The sequence below is a fragment of the Lathyrus oleraceus genome, chromosome 5, assembly GCF_024323335.1.
Source record: "Lathyrus oleraceus cultivar Zhongwan6 chromosome 5, CAAS_Psat_ZW6_1.0, whole genome shotgun sequence".
Classification (NCBI taxonomy): domain Eukaryota; kingdom Viridiplantae; phylum Streptophyta; class Magnoliopsida; order Fabales; family Fabaceae; genus Lathyrus; species Lathyrus oleraceus.
In genome coordinates this window covers 52,478,725-52,505,659 of record NC_066583.1, presented here as the reverse complement: position 1 = coordinate 52,505,659, position 26,935 = coordinate 52,478,725, and the positions used below count along the sequence as shown (strand labels likewise).

At 40.6% G+C, this 26,935-nt stretch overlaps 2 protein-coding genes across 2 annotated transcripts; both read right to left on the bottom strand.

Annotated features, from left to right (window-relative positions):
- Positions 1-1,314: 1,314 nt before the first annotated feature.
- Positions 1,315-1,875, bottom strand: LOC127078676 (uncharacterized mitochondrial protein AtMg00860-like). The gene has a single exon (XM_051019109.1). It carries the CDS (start codon positions 1,873-1,875, stop codon positions 1,315-1,317), a length of 561 nt encoding a protein of 186 aa, XP_050875066.1.
- A 268-nt stretch (positions 1,876-2,143) lies between these two features.
- On the bottom strand, positions 2,144-3,628 carry LOC127078675 (uncharacterized). Its single transcript, XM_051019108.1, has one exon. The coding sequence runs from the start codon at positions 3,626-3,628 to the stop codon at positions 2,144-2,146; it is 1,485 nt and encodes a 494-aa protein (XP_050875065.1).
- Positions 3,629-26,935: the final 23,307 nt, after the last annotated feature.

Below are 26,935 nucleotides of genomic sequence, written 5' to 3'. Positions count from 1 at the left end.
CTCGACTTGTATGATTTACCTTGGATTTAGTCAATATTTCTAATGGTAACGAATACTCCACTACACATACAAAGCTTCATAAGGAGCATCCCAATACTTGCATGATAACTATTGTTATATGTGAATTCAATCAATGGTAAAAGCTCCTTCTAATTCCCCCCACTTTCAAGTACACAAGCTCTTAACATATCTTTCAGTGTCTGTATTGTCCGTTCAGTCTGACCATCTGTCTGAGGATGATTAGAGGTACTCAAACACAATCTCGATCCCATAGCTTGTTGGAATGCTCTCCAAAACCTTGAAGTAAACTTTGGGTCTCTATCGGACACAATGCTAGTAGGAACACCGTGCAACCTAACAATTTCTGAAATGAACAACCGTGCAAGATGACTTGCTTTATAAGTAGTCTTCACGGCCAAGAAGTGCACAGACTTAGTCAACCGATCCACAATCACCCAAATTGAATCATAACCACCTTGGGTCCGAGGTAACCCTACCGCAAAGTCCATTGAAATACTATCCCATTTCCAAACCGGAATATCTAAAGGCCGCAATAAACCACGTGGCTTTTGATGTTCAATCTTTACCTGTTGGCATACAATGCATTCTGACACATACTCTGCGATATCCCTTTTCATCCTAGGCCACCAATAGTCCTTCTTCAAGTCTTGATACATCTTCGATGAACCTGGATGTATAGTAAACGCCCCTTTGTGAGCTTCCTCCAAAACCTTCCTTTTCAGTTCGACATCATCCAGAACACAAATCCTTTGGTTAAACAGAATAACTCTATCTGGTGACTAAGTGAAACCTGGTTGAGTTGACATCTCTTGCAAATTCTCATCTATCACTTGTCCTTGTCAGATCTCTTCCCTTAGATTAGAAGTAATATTCAAGTTTCCCATTATCACGCCATCCTGCGTCCAACTAAACTGAAGATTAAGATCTCAGAACTTTTCCAACAATGCGTATTCCAACATCATCAACTCAGCTTTATGTTTCTCTTTCCGACTTAAGGCATCCGCAACCTTATTCGCCTTCCCTGGGTGATACTTAAGCTCAAAATCAAAGTCCTTCAAATATTCCATCCATCTTCTTTGTCTCATATTTAACTCCTTCTGATCAAATAAGTATTTCAAACTCTTGTGATTACTAAACATCTCAAAAATGCACCCCATACAAGTAATGTCTCTAAACTTTCAATGCAAAGACAACAACAGCCAGTTCAAGATCATGAGTTGGGTAGTTCTCTTCATGAGGCTTCAACTGACGAGAGGCATAGGCTACAACTTGACCACTCTGCATTAACACCCCTCATAATCCTTTCTTAGAGGCATCACAAAATACTTCATAGGACTTACTAGGATCAGGGATGACTAAAACAGGGGCAGTCGTTAGCTTCTCCTTCAAACTCATAAAACTCTTCTCACATTTCGAATCCCATTTGAAAGAAATTTCCTTTCGGGTAAGCCTAGTCATTGTTAAAGCTATATGTGAAAATCCCTTTATAAACCTTCGATAGTAACTTGCCAAACCTAAGAAACTTCTGACTTCGGAAGCATTTTTCGGTCTTTCCCAATTAATAACTGCTTCAACTTTAGATGGATCCACCGATACTCCCCCTTGTGATATTACATGACCAAGAAATCTCACTTCGCTCATCCAAAATTCACACTTACTTAACTTGGCAAAAAGTTGTTTCTCTTGCAGTACTGATAGAACAATCCTTAGGTGTTCTCCGTGCTCTTGAGGAGTACGAGAATAAATAAGAATGTCATCAATAAAGATTACCACGAACTGGTCCAAGTAGGGTTGGAATATCCGATTCATATAGTCCATGAACACAACTGGGGCATTCGTTACACCAAACGGCATTACAAGGAACTCATAATGGCCATACCGGGTTCTAAATGCGGTCTTCGACACATCCGAACTCTTAACTCTTATTTGATGATAGCCCGATCGTAGATCAATCTTCGAGAACACGCAGGCTCCTTTCAACTGATCTAACAAATCGTCTATCCGAGGAAGAGGGTACTTGTTCTTGATGGTAACTTTATTCAACTGGCGGTAATCAATACACAACCGTATACTACCGTCCTTCTTCTTTACTAATAACACTGGAGCTCCCCATGGTGAGACACTAGGTCGTATAAAATGCTTGGTTAACAACTCTTCCAATTGATTCTTCAACTCTCTCAACTCTAGTGGCGCCATGCGATACGGAGATTGGAGTCGTCCCAGGTATCAGATCAATAGAGAATTCCACTTCCCTTTCAGGAGGAAGAGAGGAGACATCCTCAGGAAAAACTTCCGGAAATTCACAAACAACAGGGATTTCTTTAACGCTCAGATTATCGCTAGGCTCCTTGGTGAGAACCAAGAGAATTGACTTTTGATTCTCAAATAAGAAATTAACCATGCCAACTGTACCTTCCAAGATTGTAGTTAACACATCCTTTGGAGTAGCTTCACTAGATGGAATGATAATCAACTTCTCTTCACAACCAATAAACACCGAGTTGGCGGAAAGCCAATCCATCCCCAAAACCACATCAACCTTCTTAAGTGGTAAACAAATAAGATCAATCTGAAAAACTCTACCATTTACCGAGAGCGAACAATTTTCACAAATCAACGGTGTCTCAACCATATCACCCATGGCGGTAGTAATCACCATAGGAGGAGACAAGGGAATTGCTTGCAAGCCAAGACGCTTCATGCACCGAATTGATACAAAAGAGTGTGTCGCCCCACAATCAAATAATACAAAACAAGGATGATCATTGACGAGACACGTACCAGCAATTAAGGCATTGTTGCTCTTATCCTTTCTTGCATCCAAGGTATAAACTCGATCGGTACTCCTCCCTTGCATCTGATTCTTATTCTGAGGGCATTCCCTAGACAAGTGTCCCTTCTTCTGACAAGTAAAACACCTAATTCCGCTTACACCACATCTTCCAAAATGATACTTCTTACATGCTTGACATTGAGGAGGTTGGTTAGGTCTCGCATGTTGCACCTGTTTCCCCTTGAAAGCCTGAGATCTAGGCTTGAACTGGTTTCCTGGCCTTCCTTGGTCTTTCTGCCCACTCTTGTATTGATCCCTTTCTTCTTGAACTTTCTTCAAACTATTCTCAGCCACATAACACTGCCTTAACAATTCAGCATAAGAAGTGAATTCCCTTTGAGAAACACTATGAGAAATTTCACCCCTCATACCAAAAAGAAACTGATCAATCTTCCACCTCTCATCCGGTGCGTACACAGCTTGCGTAGAACAAGCAGCCATATCTTCGAACTTCTCAGCATACACAGCTACTGACATAGTACCCTGCCTGAGCTGTTGAAATTCAAACTCTTTCTGAGTCCTCAAAGAACTAGGAAAATACTTATCCAAGAAAATAGTCTTAAAATGCTCCCAATCTCTAGGTATTCCTTGATTGGTCATAAGAGTCGAAACACTCTCCCACCGTCTTACAGCTGAACCCTTCATCATGTGAGAAGCAAACACGAGCTTATTTTCTTCACTACAATACACTATTCGAAAAATCCTTTCCATGTTGGTTATCCACTCCTGAGCCTTCACAGGATTCAGCCCACCATGGAATTCCGGAGGATTCATGCGGAAGAAATCTCAGAAACTACCACCTGCAGCTACCTGTGGAACTCCTTGAGGATGCAAACCACCATTCCACTCTTGCATCATCTGTTGCATGAATTGATTCTATTGTTGTTGCATCTGTTGCATAAACTGTGGCCATTGAAAACCTTCACTACCACTTGGCGGTTCAGAGTCTGAATTCTGGGTTCTGGGTCTACCACGACCTCTGCGTCTGTCAGCCATGATTCTGAATGTCATACAAATAGGATTAAGTTGATCAGGCTCAATACTATGAATATAACACAAAGGACAATGATGACAACCCACATGTGAGGCAAAAATGAATACTTGTAATATTTCATGGCTAGGTCGAGGATACGACCTGCTCTGATACCAACTGTAACACCCACATATAATATATGTCTAGAATACATATTATACATAGTGTAAAATTGGTACTGGAATACATAAGTGCCTAGCAGCACCGTGTACATATACAACTACATGCCCAAAATAACACAATATGGCATAAATGTACATAAGAGTGCCCAAAATAAAACTACTGATCTAGATCACTAGACAATGATCTCAAAAATATCTACACAATGGAAGAAAAGCCATCAGTCCTCAGGTAAGCAAGGCATCACTCTATCTTGCCCTTACCCTTATCCTGCTCAGAACCACCTGAAAAATAATCAACAACATGGGGTGAGATAATAATCTCAGTGGGTTTCCTATCTTATGGGTCCACTCATCTCTACAGGGTTTCCTAATCGATGTTCAGCTCATATCCAACTCAAGTCAACAAGGGAACGAAGACTTGAGCGATGGGGAACTAACTCGCAATTGTATGGCAACATGCATCTGAGTTCTCATAACTCAACCACGATCATTATTCAGATCACGAAACATTAATTCCCGAACGGACTTACGTCTAAGCCAGGCCCGATTCATGCATGCTCGTATGATTCGACTTTCACGATGGATATCGGGTCCTCTATGAGGCTTAATCCCCAGTTCAAGCGATTGTTACCCGTATGGGGCTCTAACCCACTTAGGGTATCTTTCACCGTATGGGAATCTAACCCACTTAGGTGTCCACCTTTCCCTCATGTCCGCCATGGTTGGGGCTCAAACCCAATTGAGGCTCGAATCATTGGTCCCACATCCCAATGCTTACACGTTTAAGCATACCAATAGAGATGTGTACCATCACAGAAAACACACATTCTGAATACATGATCGGTTCCACGAACCATACCAATATAGGTGACTTCATTCACCATAATACACAACAATAACATGGCATGTTCCCTACAATGCGTCTCGTTCTCAATCATGGCAACAATTCGTCCACGACCTCCACATAAGCGTCGTACGAATGATTATCGTATTCTCACATTATCTAGAATATAAACCTCACTCATGACCTAATTTCAATCCTAGGTTAACTCACTAGATTCATCATGTAATTTTCACCATTAACATGTATTCAACATAAACATAGCATCACAATTGATTAATGGATGAAAGAATGCATTTAGAAACACTTAGAAAATGGATTTTGAGGTTTTTAACTAGAGTCAATCGATTGGTTGGGGAAGCCCAATCGATTGGTTCCACTCACGTTTCTGTTTTTTCAAAATTTGTTGAGTATCAATCGATTGGTCCTGCAGAAAATTTCCACTATTCATAAACAGAAGGTTTGTGCAATCGATTGACATGCAGTGTCAATCGACTGGTCCTGTAAAAATTTCATTTTTCTGCTAAACTACAGGCTGCTAATCGATTGATAACAAGGGCCAATCGATTGGTACACACACATTTTCATTTTTCCACTTCTCAGAACACCATTTTCCTCCGTAACTCCATTTCCAACCAAACCCACACTCATTCTTCCAACACATCCATCTTACTACATGCTCACATACACATGTACAACAAGAACCCCAAATTCATAACTACAAGGATTTCAACATCATAACATAACCATAGCAAATCATATTATCATACAAATCACCAAACACATCAAGACACATGTGTAAGACCCCAATTTTTCCCCTAAGATCCCTCATGGTATCATAATATTACATTTTGCATTGCCTCAAGGATCATTAGCATCTTGGTTCCCCTTGCCTTTGGGTGGGACCCCTTGTGAGTGGTTTGAGATCACCAAGCATGCTTGAATGGTATATTATTGCTTTTCTCATTTTATTTACTAACCAAAAGCACAAAAAATATGTCACTAACATCTTTTATTTTGTAGCTTGAGCAATCACAAAGTCTAAAAGCTTCTAGGAGATCCTATGTGCATTGAGAGGGCCAATTGAAGATGATGGCAAGCATGGTAATGGTTCCCAAAGCTCTCATCCATCAAATATGCCTCCCTAGTGTCTCAATTCATCATTTTGATCAAAGCAAGTCAAAGGGTTTGAGGTCTTGTTCTTCAAGAAACCCTAATTCATCTGTGCACCTCAATGCCTTGCTCATGAAGCAACCTCAGCCCATGATCAAATACATTCAAGGGAAGTTCTTTAATTCATCATTTCATGCATATTTGAACTTATTTGAGCATCCTCAATCATCAATTCATCAAGGTATGAGTTGTGGACTTGAGAAGTTGATCAGTCAATTCATCTGACTATTTTGAAATGCACTGAGACCTAACTTTTTATGTGTTGGTCAAATGTAGATGGTTCCAAAATAAAAAATGTTCTTAAGGACAATATGAACAACTTTCATGTTCATCAAAAATTGATTTGAAGCTTGGAAGGCCATCTGCCATTCCAATACATTATAGGTCATTTTGACTGAAACCCTAATTGTGGGTCAACTTCCCAAGGACATAACTCATTCATTTTTTATGATTTTGAGGTGGCATCAAATGCATTGGAAATCTTAAGATGTCTACTTCAAATGTTATGTTTAGAAAAATTTCAAAATCTCAAAGGAAATACATGTGATAATGCAAGACATTACAGGTCCTCTTTGACCAAATGCATTAAAAGGCAAAAAAGTCCAACTTCAAGTGCCCATAACTTCTTCATCAAAAAACCAAATTGTTAGTACCTTAATATTGGAATTAATTTTGTAAAACAAATAATGTAATCACGTCTGTTGTTTTAATATGTTGGGTTGAAGAAGTTCAACATCTGGACCAACATGTCAGGGACGATGTCACGACATCGTGATTGTGACATCAAGCTGGTGTATAAAACTGAATCAGTTATTTCTAGTTTGGTTTGTGATTAATTAGGAGATCTGGTGAATATCCTAACTCCTATGTGAAGATCTTGAAGATTCAATCAGAAGATTTGGTAAATATATTTGGTGAAAATACAGTTTCCAAATATGGAGATCTTTTAGGAAATAAAAGATTGAAGACCTTGATTGTAGCAGAAGAATTTTGCCAACTCTGTAACAGCAAAGGAAAGATTTGCTGTGATTTTTGAAGGCCCAAATTCAGTTGGGTGGTTAGGTTATAAATAGCAGATTGTAACCTAGGTTTTGTAAGCCTCAAACAATGTAAAAATTAGGGGTATGTGTGAGGTAAACCTCCCAACCTGTGGGAAGGTTACCAGGTGTTTCTCAGTGCTTGTAAGCATGAGATTATTTTTAACTCAAAGCCTGTAGGCAAGAGTTGTTATGTTCTTGAACGAAGCTGTGAAGCATGTTCAAGGTGTCTAAGCATTACATGGTAATTGTAGTGATAGGAATGGAAACTGGAGGTTTCTATCTAGGAGTGCCTAGGTATAGATTGTATTGGGTAGGGATTAAGTGAAGAGTTGTAAATGGGGGAGTTTAACTCTGAATTAATACTGCTAATAGTGGATCTTCTTCCTGGCTTGGTATGTGTAACACCTCAAAATTTGCCCTCCTCTTCTTGGGACTAGTTTAGCATATTGCATTTCATGTTTTAGGACATTAGGCATTTGCATATTGCATATCATGTGGAAATACAAGTCATCCTCCTAAGTCTTTCTCAGAAGATAGAGAGGTTAGGAGATTCATGCCTGAGGGTCTCATAAATTGATCACTAGCCATCTGAGGGTTTGTGCTTCAATTAGGGTTTTCTTGGTTCTTCAAGGAGGTTGAGCATTATCTTGATTGCGAGGGTACATCATCATCATCATGGTTATGTCCTTATCAAAGGTTTCAGAATTCATGCTCATGTTCCTTGGGATTAGGGTTTTGACCTCTGGTCAACCCTAATCATTGACTTCTCTTCCAACTAGGGATTTTCAAGGAGATGAGGTATTCTATTGAGATGGGGATCATATGATCATTATATTGGGCTTGTGTAAGCTAGGGTTTCATTTTGGAGCCATTTCCTCAAGTGGTTAGGGTTCAAGCTGATCAGGGCATGGCTAGGTCATCTGAGGACCTAGAAAGCAATAGAAAGTCAACTGAGGGCTATGAGGTGGAGAAATGAGTTTCAAAATCTCATTCATGTTAAAAAGAGGTTCATTTGTCATTACAAACATATATATTGAAGAATTTGAAGTCATGGCAAAAGTTTCCAAAAAAGGAAAGTGACTTGTAATTTCAAGTTTCCAAAAATGGAAAGATTTTGGTCCAAATTCAACTTGATTTTACATCATCAAGGAAGCTTCAAATGAATTTTTGTCCAACATTAAAGTTGAATATCTTTCCCTCCCATTTCCAAAAAGCCCAAGATCATGAATTTATGATGAATGGTTGAGGAGTTATGCTCAAATGATCACCAAGTGTGCATGAAACTTCAAAATGCCATATCTTTTGACTCAAAACTCCAATTGAAGCCACTCTTTTTGCATATTGCTTCTCTTGACATATATTTTCCAAATCCATCATCACATTGCATGAAATTTCATCACATGATCATTTGCTCATTCATGAACATTTTGGAGGGAAATTTAAAAATTCAAAATTGGTGCATTATATGAGTTAAATACCATTGCCATTATGCTTATGAGATGATTTTGAGTGAGTTTACACCTCCATGTGGTACTGTTCACGTGTGAATTTGCATGGCACCTCACATTTTCCAATTTTTGCCATGCACCTCATTTTCACTAATCATAATTAACTCATGCTTAATTCTGATTTGGATGTGATTAGGAGACCATATATAAACCAAATCATAACAGAATTTCACAGTTTTCAATCATTCTAGATCTAGATCCAAATTCCCTCCAAATTTTTCTCTCCATCCAAATTCAAAAATTCTTCACATAACATCTCCATTTTATTGCATATTCTTGTTCCTTGATCATCATTTGGTAGGATTCAAGCATTGAGTTGAAGAAATTGGTGAAGAATCAAGCACATGAAGCTCAAGAACATGAAGATGGAAATTGACTTTTGAGCTAGATCCAAGCATCTCCAAGCCTCAATTCACGCACAAAGCTTCATAACATCACCTCAGGAGTGGATCTGGATACTTGCAAGACCTCAAATCCACTGTTTCATTGGACTGCTCTTCAAGAGGTTAGGTTTCCGAATCTCTTAATTCTCCTTTTTATGTGCATAGACTTGTGGATCTTTGAATGCTGGTTACACTGATATAAATTTCATGAAATTTGGTTGAGAATTGGCTGAGTTATGTGAAATTAAAGTTTGTGTGTCAAATATGTTTGTGTTCGATTTGCATGATTCATGATGAATTAGACCAAAATAATATTGGATTTGTGTTCTACATGTGATGACCTTTCCATTGATGTATATATTGCATGGATCTGGATTTTTTTTTGATGATGATCATTGTAGTAACCACCGTCTCAAGGTAGGAGACGGTGGAAACCACCGCCTGGCACAGTAAAACCGCCGTCTGGTTTTTTAGGCTAGGAGTTGTCCATGTCGCGGCCATGCGTGCGTCCAATTGGCGAAATGATAGGCCATGCTTCGTTGACCTGCTCCACGCGTATTGTGGACTGTGAGTTGGCATGACAACTCATTAATGAAACGACCGTGCTTTGGTCTTGGCGCGCCCTACATCCTTCGATTCCCAACTCTGGCACATTGTGATTTTTATTTGTTTCTTCAGCGCATTTTCACTCACACACAGTTCGATTCCCACCGGTTCCATTTTTTCAAATTTAATCCAAACATTTCATTTCCCTCCATTTCATCATGTGTTTTCTTCATTATTTCAAATATTTTTTATCCAACTTCAAAAAATCATATCAAATTGAAAATGCATCCAAATCATCTCCAATTTTTTTGCTACATGCTCCTTGAAGTGTCTATTATTTTATGATGTGATTTTCCTGATTTTATCATTTCTGGATTTTGGATGGTGAATTGTTCTTTGGACATGTATACAAATGTGACATGCTTCATTCATTCTATTGTGAAATGCTCATACATTGGCCAATTGATTTGAAATTTGCTATACTGATTCCCAACATGTTGCATGATTTTTGAGGCTTGGTTGTGCATTTTTAGCATTTCTCATCTCTGTTTGGGACACATGAATGTATGGTGTGACAATGTGTGTCACACAATTTGATGTCATACTTGTTCATTTTCATTTATAGGTCAATTGAGCTCTGTTGATTCTAATTTTTGGCATGATGATTGTGTTTGACATGTTGTGTGCACATAAAATTTTTCAGAATTGTTTGATTCATTTCTGTTTTAATATGGAATTTTCATTCTTGATATCCAATTGTGTGCTTTGTAATTATCTTTGCCATATCTTGCTCATGTAATGACTTTGCTTGATGCTTTAGACATGGTCCTTTTTAGGACAGGTTCTCACTTACTTAAAGGTTCTTTATGTTGAATATTGGTTGCTGTTTTGACTTTTTGCCTTACCTTTGACCCTAGCCTTGGTGCTAGTGGTTTGTACTCATCTTTTGAGTTTTGCATTTCAGGTTCAAGCTTATAGTCCTAATGGTTGATGTTGATCTCATACCTTGAGATGCAAATCCTTTGTCCACTAACTTTTGTTGTGTGTAGGTTCACTGAGTGTGGTGGAATATCTTGAATGCTTGCACATAGAGCATGACTTGTGTACATATAGTAACACTGTTGACTGTTTGTTTGATTTGTCTGAATGTGAATATTGACTTGTTTGACTTTCTTACAGGTACTTTAGTAGCTTTAACTCATTGCTTGAGTTGCTTTGCTTTGCTTGTGGTTGGCATACCACCTAGGTAACCATTCTAACTCCATGTAGTCTAGAAGCCCTGTCGTTTCTGTTTGGCAGGCATTTGGCTGAAGTCCTCCTTAAGAGGCAATGTTTGTGATTGTTTATATTTGTGCCATGTACTTCAAGTCCTCCTAAGTGAAGAGGCGATTGGCAGATAGAAGGGATTTGCAATCAATCCCCTGCTATTCAGTTGAGTCTTTCATCTTGCTCGCACTACGTGCTGATGCATTTTGAATAAACACCCAATATCTTGTATATAGAGTCAGTCAAGTGGAGTAGGGTCCCTCATTCTGGACCCCCATGTTTTCATTGATTTGAAGCTCACCCAGGCCCGGGTTAAGAGCTATGAGGTCTTACCCTCATTACCTTTTCATCTGCTCACCCTGACGGTCAATGTCAGTGGTTAAGAGCCTCAGATACCCTTCCAGTGTTGGCTTGTTTGTCGAGGTTGATATGACCCCTCGACTAAAGCCCAACCTTGTATGAGCCACTTGTTTGCATATAGCGTGTGATACCTGTTCACCTATGCTTGTTTATCTGCTTTTGCTTCTCATTTCCTTTCTGTAGGAGTCGTATGATCAACTTTCGAGGAAGTTGAACGTACGTAGAGATAGACTTGAGTTGACTCACTGCCTGTGTGAGTCAAACTCTTGTTAGAGACCTCAATATAGGGATCGTTTGCATGACAACTTCTAGGCTCGAGTCGTAGTCTCCCTTTTAGTTATTATCTCCCTAGTCTCTGGTTAGGATAGAAGTTTTTCCCTGTTAAGGGGAACTACGTCGCCCTGATCCTCATACCAGATGAGGTACGTAGGCAGGAGATCGTGCGAGAGCTCTCCGGGCACCCTTTGTTTTTTTTTGTGTGTTTTGCTTGACAGCTATTAGGTCCGAGTTCCCGACTCCCTTCTAGTCTGTGTGTGCACCCCTTTTCTTTTTCAACCCTTTTCTTTTTTTGTGTGTGTTTTGCTTGACAGCTATTAGGTCCGAGTTCCCGACTCCCTTCTAGTCTGTGTGTGCACCCCTTTTCTTTTTCAACCCTTCTGCTTTGTGTGTGTGTTTGGAGTCTGATGTAAGCCCAGCGATTGGCATTCGGTTTCCCAGTGGTGTTTGTTTGTTTGGAGTCTGATGTAAGCCCAGCGATTGGCATTCGGTTTCCCAGTTTTGTTTGTTTGCGGAGTCAGATGTAAGACCATTGATTGACTATCTGTTTCCTGTTTCTTTTGTGGAGTTGGATGTAAGACCAGCGATTGGCATTCCGTTTCCAGTTGTGTGTTTGCTCTGACGTCTCAGCGTCTCTGGTTTAGCGTTTCATTTCGGCATGCGTTATCCGAACTACGGTAGCTCTGATTCTCATTCCAGATGAGATATGTAGGCATAGGATGCGATATCCTAGCGAGCCCGTTCCCCTCTTCTTCCATCTGTGTTATTCCAGTGTGTGTGCATTTCTCTGAGCAGTTATTTAGCAACCTTATTCTATTCTTTTGAGCGTGGATCCTGTCGAGTACGACGGACGTGAGGAGTTGCTAATACCTTCCCCTTGCGTAACCGACTCCCGATCCTTGCAATCTCCGGTTGTAAGACCATTCCCTTTCCAGGTTTACTTCGAGCGTTTCCTTTCCCTCCTTTGGGATAAATAACGCACGGTGGCGGCTCTGTTTGTTTGCTTTTTCCCGCCGGTTGTTTTTCGCGGATGCGACAGTTGGCGACTCTGTTGGGGACTACAGAAGTTGACCTCTTGCTGGTCCATCTTCCCTAAGCGAGTCAGTCATCGCGCTCTTTAGGATGGTTTTGGTTGCTTTTGTTGCTCTATTTATTGCATTTATGATTATTATGCTGTGTATATATTTGCATATATGTTTGCATGCATCACATTATCATTGTGCTGGACTCTGTACAGGTTGGTTCCTCGGATTTGGGGTGGGTGTTCTGAGTGGGGCCAAAACCCAGGCCCGAGTATACACCTAGGATTAGCGTGGTCTCATGTTGCCTCTCATGTTAGGTCAACATGTTTTTGGCGACGTGACATACCACAAGCCAAACGAGGTTCTTTTGAGAGAGCTCTTCCTTTGTGGAGTATCCACTTTGGTTGAGTCACCTCATCTGAGCTGTTAACTTCGGTGACCGTTCTTTCCCGGATCTTTGGTTTAGACGATCTTATGAGAGTTGCAGCGGCACACCCGAAAGGGCAAACCCGTTGAGTATCTTGTCCGATTGTCGAGACTATTATCCGCCTTAGGATGACCTTGTTAGAATTCACCTGTGAGGGGAGGGTTGATTCTTACAGATGCATGTTCTGATGGTGACTAATGGTTCAGTTATCGATCAGAGTCCTATTTATAAGTTGGATTTATGGATATTTATTTCTGAGACGCCGGAGTTTTGTCCGTGGTATTTATCAGTGGGGATCCGTTTATTTCAGGATTCCCTGGGTTGGTACATATGATTGTGTTGTTATCAGATCAGTGGTTCTCCAGTGATGATGGTGATTATCTGTTCCGTTTATTTCGGAACCCTGAGTTGGATTTGTGGTTACTCAGTATCTCAGATGGTTGTGATCAATTCAGAGGCCGTAACTCAGTGCAGTGGATGTTCAGATGACTTGGAGGATGGCACAATGCATTGTATTCATACATCAGCATCATTCCCATTTTGCATTTATCTGCATCTAACTCATGTTTATCCATATGCAGGAGACATTCTTGATTGAAATCCTGGTTGAGAGACTTCTTTGTTCCAGACATGAGGACCGGCTTGAAGGACGATGTTGTCTACAGTTTCTTCGACCCAGAGATTGGTGTGCTGAGAGATATGATAGCATTGATTACACCTGACCGTGTGAGGATGTTCCGTGAGACTTATGGGGGTATTCTGAAGTTGGTTTTCAGGCTCACAGATACAGATAGGAGTGTCATCCATACTCTTCTCCAGTTTTATGACCCAAGTTTGAGGTGCTTTGTTTTCCCGGATTACTTGTTGGGACCTTTGATGAAGGACTATGCCAGCATCCTGGGTATTCAGATCAGAGACCAGATTCCATTCTATGCCACTAAGGAAGAACCTGATGTTGTTGAGATTTCTCGTGCTCTTTATTTGAGGTCAGAGGTGACTAAGGGGGGTTTGAAGGAGAAGGGAAAGTTGCCCGGTTTTCATCTGAGTTTCTTGGAGGCTAAGGCCAAGGAGCATGCTGTGTTGGGTAATTGGAGGGCCGTTTGTGCTTTGCTTGCTGTCAGCATCTATGGAATCATCATGTTCCCTAATCAGAAGAACTTTGTGGACATTAATGCCATCCGGTTGTTTGCTCAGAGGAATCCTATTCCTACCCTGGTTGGGGATGTTTATTACTCGGTCCATAATCGGAACGAGAAACGGCGTGGGGGATTGATTCGATGTTGTGCTCAACTGTTGTAAAAATGGTTCATGGGGTATTTGCCTTCCAGAGGTGCCTTTGTCTTTCTTGATCCTACTGTCAAGTGGTCAGTCAGGTTGATGGGTTTGCGAGCCAAGGACATAGCTTGGACTCACAATGGTATGGCTGGACGAGACTTCATCTACAGTTGTGGGAGTTTTCCCAATGTGCCTCTCATAGGAGTTCAGGGTTGCATTAATTATAACCTGGTGCTTCTTAGGTGTAAGACCCCAATTTTGTCCCTAAGATCCCTCATGGCATCATATCATAACATTGCATTGCCTCAATGATCATTGTGCACCTTGCTTGCTTCCTTGTGGGTGGGTTATCCTCTTCTGAGTGGTTCTTGATCACCAAGCATTGTTTGCATTTGTATATCATTGCTTTTCTTTTAATCTCTAACCAAAAGTACAAAAATATGTCATCTAACCTTTATCTTGCAGCTAAAGCAATCACAGGTCAAGGCAATTCAAGGCATTCATTGAGCAATAGATGGTGGTCACTCATGAGATGTGGACCCCACAATCATTATCAAGAGTTCATATGAGTTGTGATGTCATGTTGAAGCAAAATCCCAAGTGGTAGAGGCTTGAAATTCATCAAGGAATTTCCAAGTCAACTGAAACCCTAGAAAGTCAACTGTAAAGTCAATTGTGGATTTGGAGGTGGGAAGTGATTAGAAATACTTCATTCATGTTCAAACAAGTCTCATTTGACATTTCAAACACTCACATTGAAGAATTTGAGGTCCAGTCAAAAATTTCCCAAAATAGCAAGTGACCTATAATTTGAACTTTCCAAAAATGGCAAGGTTTTTGACCAACTTCAACTCAATATTAAATCATCAAGAAGGCTTCAAATGAAATTTTGTTGAACATGAAAGTTGTAGATATTTCTCTCCCATTTCCAAAAAGTCCATGATCATGGATTTCTCATGTGTGGTTAAGGAGATATGATCAAATCATGGCAAAGTGTGCTTGAAGATTCAAATGGGCATAACTTTCCAACCAAAGCTCCAAAATGAGTGGTTCTTTTTGCAATATTCTCCTCTTGACCTCTAATTTCCAAATCATGCATCACATTACATGAATTATCATCACATGATCATTTGTTAATCCATTGGCTTTTTGGAGGGAAATCACAAAATTCAAAATTGGTGCATAGTTTGAACTTTTTGCCATTACCATTGGTTTTAAAATTTGATTTTAAGTGAAAATGAATGAAATTCGTGTACTGTTCACACATGCATTCCATGCATAAGGTGAAAAACCATATTTTGCACTTACACCTTCAAAGTTGCTAATCACCCTTGGCTTTGGCTTAAGCATGATCTAAACATGATTAGTAGGAGGTATATAAGCATAAGCATAACTGTTTTCAGATGAACATTCATTTTTCAGATCTAGATCCAAAATTCTTCAAACTTTTCTCTCAACTTTTTTTGCAATTTCTTCAAACAAGAACACTTTCTCTTGGTTGATTCATGATCCTGAAGTGTTCTTGAGCAAGATTGGACGTGAAATCAAACCAAACCGTGCGTGTTTTGTCCATGCTCGAAGCTTGAAGCATCCATGGTGATTTCAAATTCTGTTGGATTCATGTGCAATTGAGCCTCGTTTCTTCCATCAATCAACTCCATAAGCATTGTAAAGAAGATTTGGAGCATTGGCTGAGCTTGTAGCGCGCGATTCCAACTTCTCCTCTTCAAGAGGTCAGGATTTGATCTCTTTAATTCTCAAAATTATTGCTATATTGTTGTAGATCTAAGCATGCTGATGATTCTGAGCTTTGAATCGTGAATTTTAGTGCAATATTCACTGAGTTAGGGTTGATTAAAGTTTGGTGTATGAAAGTTCCTTTGCTCGATTCTCTCTTAACATGTGGAATTAGGTTTAGTTATTCATTGATCTTGAATCTACATGAGAAATGCTACAAAATGCTGTGCTTGATTTTGATTTTCGTTGAGAATTTTTTCTGGACATGCTACTGTTCATCTTCTTCGCGAGGAAGAAGATGAAGATCTTGATTTCCAGGTTTTGCTATGGCTTCGCTACAGTTTTGCTACAAATTCCACCATTAGCTACGAAATTTGTATTCTACATGTGTTTACTTAGGGTTCATTTCCCATTGGTCCGCGTCGTGCCATGCTAGCCATTCTATTGGCTCACGTTTGTTTGACTGCTTTGACTGGCCACGTATTAAATGAAACGACCGCGTTTCATTCATTCAGCGCGCGCCACATTCAAATTTGCGCCTAGTTCGATCCCTGGCCATTCCATAATTTTCAAATGTTGTTTCATTTTCATCTTTCGCTCCTTATTTCATATACTATGCTTCACATGTTTTTTTAATTTTTCTCAAACTTCCAAAAATCATAACAAATGGAAAAATGCTCCAAATTCATCCCAATTTTTTGCATTGTGATCCTTGTTCTGTCTATTATTTTTTGATTGTTAATTTCAAAATTGTGCTTGGCTGGATTTGATTTTGTGCTAGAATGATTGAGCATGTATCCATTCTTGACCTTGCCTTGCTTATGCCTTTGTGAAATGCTTGTTTCTTATCCAATGAATGTGAAATTTTGCATGATGAAACTAGACACATTGCTTGACATGTTGGCTTTGGTTTGGTATTTTTCCTATGCACCATCTCTGTTTTATGCATGTGCTAACTTGGTGTGACAATTTGTGTCACACCTTTGCTTGTTCAACTTGTACCATGTGATTGACATGCCAAATGATGTTCAATGCTCCTGATTTTTTGTATGTTGATCATGTTAGATGTCTTGAATATGCATGAATTTTTTCAGATTTATTTGAATCATTTCTGTTTTGATTTGAATTTTTCATTCATGTTGATCACATATGAGCTTTAAAATCGCCTTGAACTATTTTTGATCATGAAATGCTTTTGGTGATTGATCTTGATGTGAGACCTTTTGGAATGTGTCAAGATGTGATTGAAGTTGATTCATGTTAAATTTCAGCTCCTGTTTTAAATTTTTTCTCCATCTTTGACCCTAGGCTTTGACCTAGTGGTTTGTTACTTATGTTTGAGCTTTGATTTCAGGTTTAAGCATTCAAGTTCCATAATTGGTGATGCTTCATGATGTGAACATTGATGTTTGCTTTTGATTACTAACACTTGTGTGTTTTGTAGGTTGATGCTAACTCATTTGAGTTTGCCTTTTGGCTTACACATTTTGTACATTGTCTGTCTGTTGCTCATTAACTGTTGATTGTTTATCTGAAAATTGAACTGATTTGTTTAGTTGTTTCCACAGGTACTTAAGTTGCTTTAAGTTAATTGTGAACTTTGATTTGCTTGGTTGATTAACCACTTAGGTATAATCTCTAATCTTCATGTAGTCTGGAAGACCTATCCTGTTATGTGGGCAGGCACCTGTCTGAAGTCCTCCTTAAGAGGCCATGTCTTTGTGTGTTTAATTTTGTGCCAAGCAGGAAAAGTCCTCTTATGAGGCAATTGGCAGATAAAAGAGATGTGTAATCCATCTCCTGCTACTCAGTGTGTCATTCACCTTGCTCACACCATGTGTTGATGCATTGTGAATAATAACCCAAGATCTTATAGAGTCAATCATTTGTGGAGAAGAGCTCCAACTTTCTGAACTCTCACACTTTCCATTGATCAAAGCTCTCCCTGACCAGGGATAAGAGCTATGAGGCACACCCCTCATCTCCATTTCATCTGCTTCACCCTAACTCTCAATGTTAGGGTTAAGAGCACAAAATACCCCATTCCAGTTGGCTGTAAAGCCTAACCTTGCTTGAGCCTAGTTGATTGTATATAGTGTGTGCTAATTGACTTGTTTGTCTGCTTACCTGATTCATCTGTGCATATTTGCTTATGTGTGCCTTTGTGCATTTATCTTCATTTCTTGTATATCATTTCATGATCATTTGTTCATTACTCTGTGACATCTTTGTTTTGTCCTTTGAGGAGTCAATTGTAAGTCCATTTATTGGCAGTTGTTTCCTATGATCTGGTAGGAGTCAAGTGTAAGACCATTTATTGGCAACTTGTTTCCTCTTGCTTATTGCATTTGTCTGTTTTTGTGAGGAGTCAATTGTAAGTTCAGTTATTGGCAGTTGTTTCCTATGATCATTCTTTGTGAGACTAGTATAAGTCCATAGATTGGCATATGGTATCCATGTTTTGTTTCTCTTGTGAGACTAGTATAAGTCCATTGATTGGCATCTGGTATCCTTGTTCCTCTTTGTTTTAGGAGATTGGTATAAGTCCAGTGATTGGCATCCGGTATCCATCTTTGTTGGCTTTGCCTGATACATTGTTTACCTGTTATTTGCTTGTTGCCTATTCCAAAGGAACCACTTGAATCATCTACATATGATCTCAAGAGGTGAACATCTAAGAAGTTTTACTTCCTCACCCTCCCACCTTGTGTTCTTTTTTAACCTCCATGTGCATGTTAACCAAAACTTGAAAACTATTGTGCAAACATTTTCACTTCTTTTCAAATTAGAAACCTAGGCTTTAGGCCTTTGATTTTCAAACTTCACTTTTGATAATACTTCTTTGAATTGAATTCTAATCATACTTTGACCATCTTTTGTGAATACTCCAAACTGGTAAATTTCACTCACTCAATTGCTTTTGTGGCCCAAGTCCACTTCTTAATCAAGTTTTCACACATTAGCCATAGGTTTCAATTATCTTAGTGGTTGATGTTAATCTCGCCTTTTGTCCTTAGTGATCGAACTGTAAGACTTCCATACTAAAAACAGGGTTAACCCCTCTAGTATGTCGAAGCTATTCTCACATGGTGGACTTGTTGTTGATATAGGTTGAGTTTTCTCCCGTGGATAATGAAAGACCTTAGGGCTTTTGTTTTAAAATCAATTCACTTACTTTTTGGAAATCTTTTAGCCGAACTACGGCGTTTTGATCCTTACCTTCCATGGAAAGGTACGTAGGCAACGGGTTCATCCGTTCAAACACAAAAACAATAAAAAATGTATATTCTTTTCTTATCCCTTCAATCCATGTTTGCATAACAAATATTTCATAAACAAATAAACATTTTGTACAACAAGTGTGAAAAGAGGTTCCCTAGGAGTACCTAGGACGTTTTGGGTGCCTAACACCTTCCCATTGCGTAATTAACCCCTTACCCAGATCTCTGACCTTTTCATTAGTTTTCTATGTGTAAAACTTCTTAGGCTTTTGTTCGCTTTTTAGCCATTCCTTTGGATAAATAAAAGTGCGGTGGCGACTCTATCTTTGTATGCTTTGCTTTTGATTTAATTGATAAATCATAAAATGACGAATACACCGCTACAGAAAAATGGCGACTCTGCTGGGGACAACATTAGACCTTCCTTGGTGGTTTTGCCTACTTTTCACCCTTGTTGTATAATATTTGTTTATTTGTTATATGACATATTTTTGTACAATTTGGGATTACTGTATTGATTGTAATGTTTGAATTGCTTTATATACAATTGCTGTTTGCTTGGTGATCTCTGTGAGATGAGTTCTATACCCGAACTCGAGTGCACTCTAGGATAGGAGAATGGCATAGTCTTGTCGACTTGTGTGGGGTATTCCTTAGCAAGTTGACTTGCGAGCCCATTCACTTGGTGAAGGTCATGTTGGATTAATAATGTCACACAAGTTATTTGTGGTTAGGCATTATTCTTTCAATCATGTGCCTTAGAAGCCAAGGACCTTAGTTTACCAAGCCCATCTTGGCCTATTTTTAGGACGTAGTGCGGAAGTCGTTCAGATGTAAGATCTGATACGATTGTTACGCGACACTACACTCATAAGAGTCTCTCTTGAGAATATTTTTGGAATACGAGTATTCGTTCCTCCGATAATATTCGAAAGATGGGATGATGACTATGGGAACCTCTTGTAGAACATGTTCGGCAGGTTTAAACCCTAGTACACTCCCTTTGGGTGGTTTCTAACCGAGACTCCATGCTCGTGACTCTCAACAAACCCGTGATTCATGGTTGAGTCATTCAGACATCCTTAATATCAATGGAACTTGAGTGTTGATAAGATGAAAACCATAATCCACCAAAATGGATGATTGATATTAAGGATGATTGAGCCGATTCATGTATCGTTAATATCAGTGGAACTTGGGTGTCGATAAGGTGTAAACCATAATCCACCAAAATGGATGATTGATATTAAGGATGCTATGAGCTTTCCCATGACCTTTGTTTGGTGTGCTTTGCTTGATCCTTGAGTGTGATTGTTGCATTCATGCATTCATGCATTCATGTCATCAGAAAAATCAGAAAATTTTCAAGGAACTTAAAGGGTTTATTTGTAAAATTTTCAGACATGGAAAGACCAAAAAGGCATACAAAGAAGTACAGCTTTCGACAGCCCGATCTGAAAGAGTTAAGGAATCTGACATCTTATGTATTAGATCCCTTGGGTTTCAAAGCTCGTTATGGGAAGCTTCTGCCTCTGTTGACTACTCAGGTTGATGAGTACTTTGGCGCAATTCTATGATCCTCTGTATCATTGCTTCTCTTTTCCAGACTTTCAGCTGTTGCCTACGCTCGAGGAGCATGCTCATCTTGTGGGTATTCCTATTCTGGATCAGGTGTCGTTCAGTGGCTTAGAGAGTATTCCGACTTCTCAAGAGATTGCAGACTTGTTGCACATAGATGAATCCCTGATTGAAGCGCATATGACCACCAAAGGTGGAATTCAGGGTCTTCCTTCTGATTTCCTCATCGATCAAGCTACCGTTTATGGGAAGGCCATGAGTGAGGATGCCTTTGAGGCCATATTCGTGCTGCTCATCTATGGTTTGGTATTGTTCCCCAACATCGACAAATTTGTGGATGTGAACGCCATTAGGATCTTTTCTGTTCTTAATCCCGTTGCGACTCTGTTGGGTGATACCTATTTCTCTTTGCATCTGAGGAATGCGAAGGGTGGAGGAGCTATTGTGTGCTGTTTGCCTCTGTTGTATAAGTGGTTTATTTCTCACTTACCGCAGACGGTCGCTTTCAAGGAGAACAAGGGATGTCTACGGTGGTCTACGAGACTTATGTCTCTCACTAATGATGATATCTCTTGGTATGATCGCGTGTATGATACAGTTCAGATCATCAATTATTATGGTGAATTCCCTAATGTGCCTCTTCTTGGTACATGTGGTGGGATCAGCTACAATCCTATCTTAGCACGTCGTCAACTTGGGTTCCCCCTAAAGGATAAACCTCATAACATTCTGTTAGAAGGTGTGTTCTTTCAGGAGGGTAAAGATCCCCAAGGCCTGAAAGCCAGGATAGTCCGCGCTTGGCGCAAGATTCATAAGAAGGGTAGAAATGAGTTGGGTCCGAAGAACTGCATAGCTTTGGAGCCATATACTTCTTGGGTCAGACAGAGAGCATCTGAGTATCTTATGCCTTATGATTATCCGAGACCTACACCTTTGGTTGTGGCTGGGCCTTCAACCCTCCCTAACCAAGGCGTAGAGGAGTTGAGCGAAGAAGACCTTTCACGTGCCTGGATCCGTGAAAGAGAAGAGTTGCTTCAGCAAATCAAGGAGAAGGACGCTCTGATTGAGTTCCTCGAGCATCAGGTGATAGATGATCCGAATGATACCTGGACTTCTCTGCTTCCTTAGTCTTCCAAATTCTGGAAGAGGAAGTATGATCGACTTGCTAAAGAGAAAGCGGATATGGAAGCAGCATATGAGAGAGAGATCAAGAGGCTTTGTGCATCTCGTCTTCCAGCATCTCGAGCTTCTAGGGATCCATAGGATGTTCATTTTCCTTTTCCCTTTGTAATAATCAACAATGTTGTACTTCTTTGTCTCGAATATATTTGATGAGATATTTTCCATATGCGATTAAATGTTTAATATTTCAAAATTTGCAAATAGAACCCTAAAAGTTCCTTGAAATAAAAACAAAGCATATGCACGAACATTGCATGCATCATTTGCATAAGCAGGTGTTGTTCCGGTCTTCTTGTCTGTGGCCTAACTCTGTGCTCTTCATTTATTTTGAAGATAAGCTGACGCATCGGTACTACACCCGAGCCAATTCTGCAAGAGTGATGGATCAACTTGAACAAGAGAACCGAGAGCTGAAAGAAGAGGTCGCCAGACTGGGCGCTTTGATGGAGCAACTCTTGGCTGCTCAGAATCAACCGTCTCTACCTCCCGCAACTCCTCCCGAGAGGACTGTTATCTCTGAGGTTGATTCGTCAACAGTGCCAGCCATCAGTGCTTATTTCATGCCAGCCATGCCAGCCGGGTTCCCGTGGGGTATGCCTCCAGGTTTTATGCCTGATCTTCCAGCTCCAACCTTTGCTTCCATGTCGGCATCTAGCCCGGTCCTCGCAATGCCTCCTCCTGTTGTGCATACCACTCCCAGGGTAGACGACACCATCTATCATTCTGAGCCGTCTGAGGGCTCCGATGTTCATGAAAAGATGGATGCTATGAATGACCAATTCCTTGAACTCCGCAAGGAATTGAAGACCCTTAGAGGGAAAGATTTGTTCGGCAAGTCTGCTGCTGAACTCTGTTTGGTTCCCGGTGTGAAGATGCCCGTCAAATTCAAAGTCCCTGACTTTGAGAAGTATAAGGGGAACACCTGCCCGCTCAGCCACCTGGTTATGTATGCCAGGAAAATGTCTACTCAGACAGATAATGATCAGCTGCTAATTCATTATTTTCAGGATAGTTTGTCTGGTGTTGCTCTTCGGTGGTATATGAGCCTTGATAGCGCAAACATCCGTTCCTTCAATGATCTTGGCGAAGCCTTCGTCAAGCAATACAAATATAACGTAGATATGGCTCCTGACCGTGATCAACTCAGAGCCATGTCTCAGAAGGACAAAGAGACATTCAAAGAGTATACCCAGAGGTGGCGAGAGCTGGCAGCTCAGATTACTCCTCCGCTGGAAGAGAAGGAAATGACTAAGATTTTTCTGAAAACTCTTAGTTCATTTTACTATGAGCGGATGGTTGCGAGTGCTCCCTCTGATTTCATCGAAATGGTGAACATGGGGATGCGTCTGGAGGAAGGAGTCCGGGAAGGACGTCTGTCTAGAGATGAAGGCTCTTCTAAATGATATGGGGCGTTTAAGAAGAAAGATGGGGAGGCACATGATATGCAGTCCCATGCTAAACCTAGAAGACCCTCTGATAAGAGGAAGCCTGTGCGTCATCAGCACCAGGTGGCTAGTGTAGCACCTGTTTTCAGAGATAATCCTCAGCCTTATCAGCATCAACAACATCAGCAATATCATCATCAGCAACACAATCAACAACAATCTTCTCAACAGTATCATCAACAACAGCATCGCCCTTAGCAGCAGGCCTACCAACCTCGTAATAATCCAGCTGGTCAGAATTTTGAGAGGAAGAAGATCACTTTTGATCCGATTCCTGTATCTTATGCAGAGTTGTATCCCTCTATGATAGAGCGGAAACTGATTACTCCAAGAGATCCTCCGGCTATACCTGCCAACCCTCAGTGGTGGTATAAGCCTGATTTGCATCGTGTCTATCATTCTGGCGCTCCGGGCCACGATGTAGAGAATTGTTTTCAGCTGAAGACTAAGGTTCAAGACCTTATGAGATGCGGCATCTTGAGCTTTGAGGACTCAGGCCCTAATGTTAAGAAGAACCCATTGCCCGAGCATGGGAAGTCAGTTAACATGGTCCAGGGTTGCCCTGGTAAATACAAAGTCAAATATGTAAGCCATATTCGACAGTCATTGGTCGAGTTGCATCGTCTGCTGTGTGACTACAGTCATCTGGAGCACGACCATGACAGATGCCGTATCTGCTCCGTCAATAGATTGGGTTGTCGCCAAGTGCGAAAGGATCTTCAAGAGTTGCTAGATGATGGGACTATTGAGATTCTGCAAAATAGAAATGTTGATGAAGATGAACCAGAAGTAAATGTGATTTCTCCTGTGTTCAAGATTCCTGAGCCTGTTATTATCTGATATGATAGCAGCAAACAGAAGTCTTCTCCTTCTTTGGTGATCAAGCCTGCAGGCCCTGTGCCTTATTCTTCTGAGAAAGCGATTCCCTTTCGTTACAGTGCTGTTACTGTCGAAGATGGGAAAGAAGTGCCTTTGCCTTTAACCTCTATGGTAAATATTACTGATGTGAGCGGGTTGACCCGTAGTGGTCGTGTGTTCTCTGCACCCCCGAAGCCTCACGTTGTTTCTGATCATGCTGAGCGTCCGGTTGGGACTGCGGTGAATGTTCCGAATCTGGCACCTGTTGCCAAACCCTCCTCTGTACAAAAGACTCCTATTTCTTCTGTTGGCCCGAATGGCACTATGAATGAAGACTGTGATGAGATGCTGAGGCTCATCAAGAAGAGTGAGTACAACGTTGTAGACCAGCTTCTACAAACGCCGTCCAAGATCTCCGTGCTATCGTTGCTTCTGAATTCAGAACCTCATAGAGAGGCTCTGCAGAAAGTATTGGACCTGGCTTATGTCGATCACGACGTCACAATAGAACAGTTTGACAGTATCGTTGCAAACATCATTGCTTGCAACACTTTGAGTTTTTGTGACGCTGATCTCCCTGAGGAGGGAAGAGACCACAACATGGCTTTACATATTTCTATGAATTGCAAGACCGACGCCATGTCCAACGTGCTGGTGGACACCGGGTCATCTTTGAATGTATTGCCGAAGACCACTCTTTCGAGATTGTCATATCAGGGGCCTCCCATGAGGCAGAGTGGTGTTGTTGTGAAAGCTTTTGATGGGTCGCGTAAAACCGTGATTGGGGAAGTTGATCTCCCAATCAAGATTGGACCAAGTGATTTCCAAGTTACCTTTCAGGTTATGGATATCCACCCATCTTATAGCTGTCTCCTTGGTAGACCATGGATTCACGAGGTTGGCGCCGTGACATCCACCCTACACAAGAAGCTGAAATTCGTCAAGAACAAGAAACTGGTTGTGGTAGGGGGAGAAAAGGCTCTCCTGGTTAGCCACCTGTCTTCTTTCTCATATATTGATGCTGAGGATGAAGTTGGAACGCCTTTCCAAGCTTTGTCTATTGCTGAGCCAATTGAGAAGAAGTCTCCTTCATTTTCCTCCTATCGTGATGCGAAACTGGCCATTGAATGTGGTGCAGTTGCTGGGTTAGGGAAGATGATCGAGCTTGAAGACAACAAATCCCGGGCTGGCATTGGCTATTCTTCTGGGGCATTCAACGAACGAGGGCTGTTCAAGAGTGGAGGTTTCATCCATGCTGATCAAGCTGAAGAGACTGCTACTATTCTGGAAGAGGATACAGAGGACTTGTGCAACTTTGTTATCCCTGGCGGGATCTGCCACAATTGGGTCGCTGTGGATGTTCCTACGGTCATTCATAAGTCAGCGTAATTTGTTCACTTTGTTCAAAAACCCTTCTCCCATGCCAAAAGGAGAAGTGATGACATTGTTGGCAGCATTTATACAATGATATTTCATTCAATTAATGCATTGTTAAACATTTGTTTTTCCATTTGTTTTCACTTTTTGCTTTTGCATGAAATCAGTGATCACAAAAAACCCTAAAAACAAGAATAAAAATAATCTTTTTCATCTGCATAATGATTTGCTTGTTTAAATTCTAAAGTTTTATTATCCAAAATCATTATGCAGGTTGATTCTAAAACCCATTGAACATAATGATCCAACGCCATCTCCCAATTTTGAATTCCTTGTATTTAAAGCAGAGGAAGATGATGTTGAAGGGATTCCTGATGAGATTACCCGTCTCCTTGAGCAAGAGAAGAAGATCATTCAGCCGCATCTCGAAGATCTAGAAACAATCAACTTGGGGGCTGAAGATTGTGTTCGTATGGTGAAGATTAGGGCACTCCTTGAAGAGTCTGTCAAGAAGGGGTTGATCAGTTTGCTACGAGAATATTCTGATATCTTTGCTTGGTCGTATGAAGACATGCCGGGTCTAGATACATATATTGTGCAACATTTTCTGCCTTTGAAGCCTGAGTGCGTGCCTGTGAAGCAAAAGCTCAGAAGAAGTCATCCAGATATGGCAGTGAAGATCAAAGAGGAAGTTCAGAAGCAAATTGATGCGGGGTTTCTGGTGACTTCTACATATCCTCTATGGGTGGCCAACATTGTACCTGTGCCTAAGAAAGACGGAAAAGTCCGTATGTGTGTTGACTACAGAGATTTGAATAAAGCTAGTCCAAAAGATGATTTTCCTCTACCACACATTGATATGTTGGTAGACAATACAGCTAAATTCAATGTCTTCTCGTTTATGGATGGATTTTCCGGATATAACCAGATCAAGATGGCACCCGAGGATATGGAGAAGACAACATTCATCACACCTTGGGGAACATTCTGTTATCGAGTGATGCCCTTCGATTTGAAGAACGCCGGAGCCACGTATCAACGAGCTATGACTACCTTGTTCCATGATATGATGCACAAGGAGATAGAGGTCTATGTCGATGACATGATTGCTAAGTCCCGAACGGAAGTTGAACATGTTGAGCATTTGTTGAAGCTTTTTCAGCGTCTGAGGAAGTACAAGCTTCGTCTGAATCCGAACAAATGTACATTTGGAGTCCGTTCTGGCAAGTTGTTGGGCTTTATCGTCAGCAAGAGAGGTATTGAGGTTGATCCTGCAAAGGTCAAAGCAATACAAGAGATGCCTGCGCCCAAAACTGAGAAGCAAGTCCGAGGTTTTCTTGGCCGCTTGAACTATATTTCCAGATTTATATCCCACATGTGCGCCGATATTCAAGCTCCTCCGGAAAGATCA

Excerpts from the sequence above, each read along its gene's own strand:
- LOC127078676 (XM_051019109.1), bottom strand. The coding sequence starts at position 1,875 with ATGCCGTTTGGTGTAACGAATGCCCCAGTTGTGTTCATGGACTATATG.
- LOC127078675 (XM_051019108.1), bottom strand. The coding sequence starts at position 3,628 with ATGAATCCTCCGGAATTCCATGGTGGGCTGAATCCTGTGAAGGCTCAG.